The sequence below is a fragment of the Nothoprocta perdicaria genome, unplaced genomic scaffold (assembly GCF_003342845.1).
Source record: "Nothoprocta perdicaria isolate Ctin4 unplaced genomic scaffold, notPer1 scaffold_13, whole genome shotgun sequence".
NCBI lineage: Eukaryota > Metazoa > Chordata > Aves > Tinamiformes > Tinamidae > Nothoprocta > Nothoprocta perdicaria.
This window is the reverse complement of record NW_020454427.1, coordinates 7,165,098-7,173,406: the sequence shown is the minus strand read 5'-3', so window position 1 is coordinate 7,173,406 and position 8,309 is coordinate 7,165,098. Positions and strand designations below refer to the sequence as shown.

Sequence of the window (8,309 nt, the reverse complement as noted above, 5' to 3'; positions counted from 1 at the left end):
ATTTATGGAAAGCAGATGGCAAGTATATTTTGAGGAAAACAGACATTTTGAAAGTTATCAGAACATAAATGATATAAATATGTTCCTATATGTATAAGACAGTAACACAGTTTAAATATTGTTAAAGTAAAAATCCCCAAGCTTCTATAAGCATCACTTTGCTTCCCTTATTCATACTATAAAATTCCAAGAGTTAAGCCTTGTTTGCAAAGACTCCATGTAGTCACTTATTATTGACTTTTCTTTTTGTCTTCACCAAGACTGTTACAAGCTAAAACAAATCAGTGCTTTCCAATTCTATAAAAACCCTATTTCACAGCTTCAATATTAGTCACAATTAAAGCATGACARAAAGCTCAGAAACAACATTAAAAGGTTTAATGTTTAATATCCTTTTAGTAAACTCTCATAAAAGACATGAGAAATTGTCACATTTGATACTTAACATAGAAAAATGAATTTTTTCAATGCCACAAATGTAGACTTTCACACAGGTTAAAAAAGGGTGCATACTTAGCAAAGCAGATCCTGAAAGACTTCTAATTTACAGCCAAAACAAGGAACCCAGATTATTCAGAGTGCAGTTTTTTGCACTGATTTTTTTGTGGGGGGTGGGGAGGTGGGAGAGAAGTGGGAAGAAGACMTTTTGGAAGACTGGTCCCTCAGTACAACTTATTTTTAAATAGATACCCAATATATCATAGAAAATAACCTGGACAAAGTTGTCTTCACTAACTATTCTCCCTAAAGTGTGTAAAAAATGAAACMGATTATAAACAGTGGAAAAACAATAATTTTAAAAAAGGTTTAAGTTAATCTACAACCTAATCTTTAAAAGCACAAGTTTAAGAAATGTGCAATGACACTACTATCATCATCACTAGTAAGTACATACCATATATCTTGATTTTTCCCTACTACAAAGATATGAATCCGAACTGTTTACAAAAACAGTTCTCCTCTGCCTCTTCAGTAACGGGAAATGTAGCACCAAATCAGAGGTGATGTTATCTTTCCTCAGTCTTTTCTTCCTAATTGCTCCATGTATTCAGAACAATATTTTCAAATTTGCCAGTGCTTTAGCCCTTTCATTTTGAATTTCTGATACAAGCAGTTATACTCCTAACAGACACATCTAACTCAGGCAGCTCTTCTATACTACACACAGTAGTGAACAGTAATTTCAAGTGGTATTCCATACTAACATTGTGTATAAATTACAAATTAAGAAACAGAAGCTAAAAAAATAATCACAAGGTACAGGRATTTTTTTTAGGAAGGGAAATAAAACTCTTTGGTGAGCATGGAAACAATGCAGGGAATCTGTTTCTTTGCATTGAAATCTTGCCGATTTGAGCAGGATTCGTATTCTGCCACTTTGCGATTTACCCGCGTTAGAATCTGCATGAGTTCAAGTTTCCTTGCGTGCTCCTTCAGCATCCTACACAGCGACTGAATAAACCAGGAGCCTTCCGCTGCGTTTCTCCAGGAGTAGTAGCCTGTGGAGGAGAGACGTATTAAATCAGTCAGATGTAGCATCCTTTGACATAAGACAGGATAGGAATTAGAGAAACAATATATTGTTTCCAATAGTAACAAAAGGGTTCTCAAATTAGTTTAAAAGCATATCCAGACACCACTAAACAAAAGTCTAGGTTTGATGATTTCCTCAAATTTTATGAAAATACTTTTCTAATCCTCACATCCCTCCTAATCCATCACTGAAAGAAACTACATCACTGAAGAAAGAGGAATGAAAAATTATGGATCTCTAAGAAGTGGCAGCATGCAGATATATCTACATGTGCACCTTCTATGTTATAGCAATGTTTAGTAGGAAAAAGAGTAGCACCTATCTTAAAAGGAAATCAAATCAAGGAAAAGAAAAAAATGGAATGAAAATTCTTATTGTCCTGAATAAAGACAAATGAAGTAATCTTCCACTAAAGGGTACTCAAAGACAACTGTAAATTCAAATTGTCATTTGGAGTATCAGTATCAGCTGACTATATCTATGAGTAATTTCAGCAATAAACATTTTCTTTGCAAGTCTCTCACCTGGAGCAGTAGAATACGCATACAGGAAGTCTGCTTCTACAGGTATTTTTTGACACATTGGTTCATCTGGTCCACTGTCCGCCTCAATACCTGAATCCAATTCTGTGCCTCTACAAGCCTGTTTGGTGAGAAGAACAGAGAATAAAATAGAAGTGAGAAATTAAGGCAACAATAATCATCCATACACTGATATTTCAAAATTGACTTCAATTAACCTTCAAAAACAAAACTCATATATACATTTTCATTAGCTTGAGAAGCAACTAGTGTTGATTTTAAATCAACTAYCCAGTCTGATTAAAGTAGCTAACTCACAGGTACATCCAGAAACTCATTAAAATAYTTGTTACCATTTAGTAAGATTTTGCAGCACCTTAATTCTATGGATTAAGTAATCTGAATTTTTACACATACTGCCTAAGTAGGCCAGACTATCACTTTCAGTTCTGAAGATAATCAGATTCAGAAACTAATTCAATTCTGAATCAATTTTAAGAATAATTATTCATTTTGCATTGATAATTAAAGGGAAAGACACCTTTTTCTATTATTCAGATTATGTGAAGATCACGATTCAGTTGTACATCACCTGAATGAAGAAAAGCTTGGGTTTTCCTGCCAAACTCCTGCATTTGTCTCCTCTGAAAAGGCTGGTTAGTGCTTTCAGTTCAAGGGGGCCATCTATACCATAGATGAGGCCTTCTTCACCATGGCTTAGCAACACACAGACAAAGCTGCTTCTCTTGCTGTGATCTTCTTCAGAAACTTGAAAGAAGAGAATTAACTTCTTGTATTCCCTCCCGATCTCCAAACATTTGATACTACTAACAGAACTCCCTGGTTTCATATTTACTGACAAATCTGGAACTCCAGGATCGGTTTTTACCTCTGAATGAAAGGAAGCAGCCTACCTGCCCTCAGCAGGCTGAGCACAGACATCCCCAAACTGAAGGCCAAACCTACCCATTCTAACACACAGCCACAGAAYTGGCCATAGACATAGTCAGGAGACTGGTGAATGGCCATAGCGATTTTACGCAGCATTTCAAAGCCTAAATGGCACCCCTTGCTCTCACAGAGGTCAGTCTCCAGATCTGGACACAGACCCATGGGGAGGTATATGTTTTGGGAAATGGAAGTCTTGCCTTTTTAGTTGGAASGGACTTGCAAGTGCTGGTATTACATGTCAACCAAATCCAACACGAATGCTGTTCCTGCTGCAGGAACRTAAGTATCAACAGTATCTCTTTACTCACAGAAAGACTTCTCTCTGGCTGACTCCAGGTTTCCTAAGATTTTTGTCCCTCTCTTTTAAACCTAGGGTGCACATAGAGCATAAAACAGATGCTCTATGGCCTCTTTTACTGTTAAGGCTATACTTGAGGACCCAGATGTTTCTTTACAGCATATGAGAGGGAAAGAAAGTATTCAATTTAAAAGAAGGGATCCAGAAGAATTCTGGGTGGGCACCTTAAGATGTAAAAGTTTCCAGGAGAAACCAGTAACATTCCTGTGAGGTGATGTCTTTACAGCTATGCAGAATACCAAATTTCTGGTCAGTAACCATATCAGACAAAACAAAGGTTATTTCTTTCCAATGGTAATTCAGTCCAGGCACTTGCTGTTTTGGTCACTTAATTAGAACACTATTTGGATCAAAATTACTCTTGGGCCAGACCACTAAGCACAGAAGACAGACCCCTCTACTCAATTACAAGGGTTTCTTTAATTTGCAGAGCTTGGACYACCTGCAGTGATCCATGGGTCAGAAGAGCATTTAAGTCTCAGCCCTTTTGCCCTGCAACCATCTTAAAAAAAATGACTATTTCCTCAGTATCCTGTGGCACAGGAGATGAACAGATTAATAGAGACTRTAATGCACACACATGTGATCCTTAGTAATAAACTTAGATATTCAGGTGTAAAAAAATAATGGAAGGGAAACATGGAAGACAGGATATGCATGCAAGAAGTGTATGTAGAAATAATAATGGATTTAAAATACACACATTGATCTTATTACTTACTGTTTTTCAGTAGTTTGAAGATATCCCTGCATGAAAGATCATTGTTAAGCTTGATTTTATATCCCAGCATCATAAAAACTTCTCTAACGCTTGCAGCATCTGCATCTGTACCTGAACGAGCTAACATTCCTACACAAAAAAGAAACATAGTTTTGATACGATATTGACAGCACTATGAGCCAAATTCTTACACCTGTTATCAGTCTAGAACACTATGCATACCTTCCCCTTCTCTCCATATCATTTTGGAATTTTGCTACTTATTTTTCCTCTCTTTATATAGATAAGTTGATAGAGAAGGATTTCATTTGCAAGTAACATATTGTGACTAAAAGTTAAGACAGAATTGCACTGCAGATCAATTCTTCCCCCAATAATACTATACTCTAACATGACCTCTGCATATTTGAAAATCAACATAAACTGCACTCATTTAAGCAATTTAATCTTAGATCATCAAAATTAAATGGTGTACTTAGTTTGAAAAAAAAACGTAGCCAGTTTATTTGAACTAAAGAAAACACTTTAATTCAAATGAGATACCAGTCTCTCGGTGGAAGTTCTTGTTGTTTATTATCACACATTCTCCCATCTCCGGATAGTCCATTCTGTAAGTGTAGTCTGGCAGCATTCCAGAGTCCATAGACCTGCTAACAGGAAGGCTCTTGCTGTACAGGAAGAAAAAAGTTCATTTCAACAAAAATCAATGAAAACAATAAGGTTGCTACTTGTTGCCTAGAAGTGAGGTCTAGGAAATCAGTGGACTGATAATACTGATCAGAGCTGACCTAAGACTAACGAAGCACTGCACTGGCACACAGGTCAAAATGACAAGTAAAATTTCTTTGTCTAGTAATGCTCCCAAACTTGGCTTTCAAGTCCTGGAAAATGTGCATGCACACAAATAAAGCAGCTTTGTAGAAAGTCATCTGTATATGTATGAATCTTCCGTGCAACATGTAACAAGCTTRAAGAATTGAGGAAGAATTGAGTCTGAAATGATAATGTCTCTGTATGGGGGAACACAAATATTAATCTAGGGAAACCAATGATTATACTAACAAAAATTTTGTTTTTTACTATTATCTTTTGCTATCCATGTACTTGGAAGCAAAGCTAGGTGCAAGAAGGCAAATCTACAGCTGATTTTTAATCAAAAGCCATGCTAGTACTGAGTTTTCACAGGTGAACGTTCAAAAGCCAGGAAATGCCAGAACTATATGCAGCTGTAATTCTGCCCCCACATGCACACTGGCTACAGCAGCACTCAGGATTTTAAGGGTCCTTTAAATTTTATCTGGTCAATACATGCTGAAGTWAGGTTTTCTTACTGCAAACTGGCACTAAGATTGGTGTCCACAGCATCTTATTACACACTACAATTTAAGAAGTTTGCAATGCTGTTTTTGCACATCTGACTCCACAGCAGGTCACCCTAAGCAGCTCCCCAGTCACTGCAGGCACAAAGAGCTCCAGTATCACTCAGGAAGGCTGGGCACCTTCAGGAGGTTTCTCTTTTCAAGAGGAGCTAATGACTTGATAATACCATTAAGGCCAATCTAGCTGCCCCACAAGAGCTTTGCTTTTTAAYACCTTACATGTACACATGCCCAGCTTTGTCAGAGACTGGATACTACCAGAGCCACTAATTTTAACTTATGATTATTAAAAATCACTATAAACAGAAGTCTATATTTACTTACAACCTTCAGTAAAGAGGGCAAGGTTTCACCTGGCATTACATTCAAGATGTAAACTCCAAAATACTTCACTTACCCTTTGGAACCAGGAACAGATTTTGCATCTTCCACATCTTCCCCCGATTGCTGTGCATCTCTTATATCCATCATTACGGCTCTTAATTCTCAGCTTAAAAACGTAAATAAATAGAAATATGACAGTTCACTTTCATACATATTCCTCAATTTTTGTCATATTTTCTTAAGTTTTTTCACAGAGACAATAGAAAAAATATATAGGTCTCTTCACAGAGTATTTTAATCTAGGAATACAAGTATTGGTATACACAAGTCAGCATTTCTGAGTAATCCCTAAGTAGCTTTATTGGAAAGCACATGAATATTTTTGCGAGTTAATCTTAAAGTTTAAGAACCAGGAAAAAAAATCTGCAAACTGCTGTTACCAAATGACTGAAAATTATTTGATGGAGATCCTTACTTAAATCTATAAGGCTGGCAACTGTGTTTGCCACCTTACAAAGTCATACTATTGCCTGTTAAATTCACACTTGCAGACTAGTCAAAACACCTTGCAACCATACATTTCCCGTGACAATAATTACTAGTGCATCAGAAGCAGCATTTGGAGCATTTGCAGCTTTCTCTTTACTTGTTTCTTAAGGAAAAGAGTATTTATATTTTAGCAGCTTTGAGGATGTTCAAGGTTGCACTGAKTACTATTACCTGGATCTTGGAGCACTGATGTAATTTAGAAGTCTTCTCGCTTAAAAGAAGATTCCAGACCTGTGAAGCAGATCATATAAGTTAATGGCTCACAAGAAAAATCCTGAAAATCAAATTATAAAAGTAGCAAATAAACACGGTACCTTATATTTTAGAAGTTTAAATACAACAGCATGGGGCAGGAACAAGGTCTATGGTGCTGAAGATCTATCGTGCCACCATTATTATGTGGYATGATAAACTCCCTATCCTTGCAGTTATTTATACAAGCTCCATYCAAAACGCAGAGAATTTGGAGGGTTACTGCGTGGAATACCCACTCACTCAGTATTTCAGCATTAGATATCCACAAACATTCAGAATAGAATCTGGAATTTACCTCTAAATCCCACAGGCTTTGCAGTCCCTTAAAGCTCCTGTTCACGTCTATTCCTTTGGATAGCAGAAGATGCACAAAGAGGCATCCCTGTTGCTAGGCAGAATGCTTTTTCTGCCCCACGACACCAGTGTGAGAGCAGCAGCTCCGCTCCCTGAGCTGATTCCAGCCGCGCTGGGAATTGCCTCAGCTTAGCTTAGGTAATGCAGTGAGCTCATGCGCTGCCAAGCGAAATACACACTGCCCTACGGAGGATGAGCTCATGCTAGTAAGGACTGCTACTTAWATCATCTTAACATAGCTCTTTTTACACTTTTATTTGGAAAAAAAATAACATTTAAAAAACTTGCGATGCAGAGATAGAGGATGTAAATAAGTATAGTATCATGCACATTAGGTTTATATATCATCTTACTACTAAAATATCATATATAACCTTGCTATGATCCTTGAAAGTAATAAACAGTTAAAAAAAAGAAGTTGGTTGAGAGAGCTCCAGAATTTAGAGCTGTCAGCAAGCTCGGAAAAGGACCGAATTAACATTTTTTTTTTTAATAGCAATAAAACCAAAAATCTATGTCGCTCTTCATAAACGCAGTTGTTACAGTTCGATCTTGACAGGATAGTGATAAATAAAACAGCGCATTTATCCAATTCCAGCCTTTTATTCCACCACGACCTAATGAAATTACATCCACACGATTGTCGTATAAGAACCATCAGCTGTTTTCTCTCTAGAGCGGTATTTATGTGGAGCGTGAATCCCACGAGGCCCGTTAAGGATACAGGGATGCAGGCTGGAACCAAGSGCCTCAGGGAGGAACGGCAGCGAGCCGCAGATCTCCGGGCAGCGCGCGGCCCAGGTAGCGCAGCCGGCAGCGGACCGTGTGCTGGCTGCGGGGCAGCACCACAGCCCTGCGACCGGGGCCAGCACAGAGCCCGGCTCAGGAAACACATCCGTGAGCGCTGAAGAAGGGCACAGGCTGCCACCCCGCTCGCTCGCGAGAGCGGACGGGACGGCGAGCGTGCAAGGCTGCTTTGTTGTGCACATGGACGAGGCACATCGCGATGCCAGTGCAGGCACACAAAATAAACATGAGTCATAATTTGATAGTAGCATATGTAAAGCTTTGAGACGATTATATATAAAAGAAAAAGCATTTGAGAAATATTTTCTGTGCGGCRATATAGCAGTACTAACACTCCCACGTTTGCTAGGGGGATAATGGCTATGCAGGACAGCTCTTCACACAGCGCCTGGCTGTGGGAAAGCGCCCAGCTCGCCGCTCTGCGCGAGAGAAGCGGCGTTTCCCCTGCCCGGCACAGGGCGCGTTTCCTCGCGGGCCAGAGCGGCCCTCGCCTCTTCCCCGGCGGAACAGGGCGGGAGGCGCATCCCGAGCCGGGGCCCGCGGGTCCCGGGGCCGC

At 39.0% G+C, this 8,309-nt stretch overlaps 1 protein-coding gene across 1 annotated transcript; it reads right to left on the bottom strand.

Annotated features, from left to right (window-relative positions):
- Positions 1-548: 548 nt before the first annotated feature.
- CASP3 (caspase 3) lies at positions 549-7,274 on the bottom strand. The gene is made up of 7 exons (XM_026033585.1): positions 6,509-7,274; positions 5,862-5,954; positions 4,629-4,753; positions 4,086-4,214; positions 2,648-2,823; positions 2,059-2,176; positions 549-1,499 (listed from the first exon to the last, which is right to left on the bottom strand). The coding sequence occupies exons 2-7, from the start codon at positions 5,933-5,935 to the stop codon at positions 1,273-1,275; spliced, it is 849 nt and encodes a 282-aa protein (XP_025889370.1). The 5' UTR covers positions 5,936-5,954; positions 6,509-7,274; the 3' UTR covers positions 549-1,272.
- Positions 7,275-8,309: the final 1,035 nt, after the last annotated feature.

Excerpts from the sequence above, each read along its gene's own strand:
- CASP3 (XM_026033585.1), bottom strand. The coding sequence starts at position 5,935 with ATGATGGATATAAGAGATGCACAGCAATCGGGGGAAGATGTGGAAGAT. Across the intron at positions 4,215-4,628 it reads GAACTTCCACCGAGAGACTG|GAATGTTAGCTCGTTCAGGT; the intron begins GTATCTCATTTG and ends TTTTTTGTGTAG. Across the intron at positions 2,177-2,647 it reads CCAAGCTTTTCTTCATTCAG|GCTTGTAGAGGCACAGAATT; the intron begins GTGATGTACAAC and ends CTCACCAAACAG.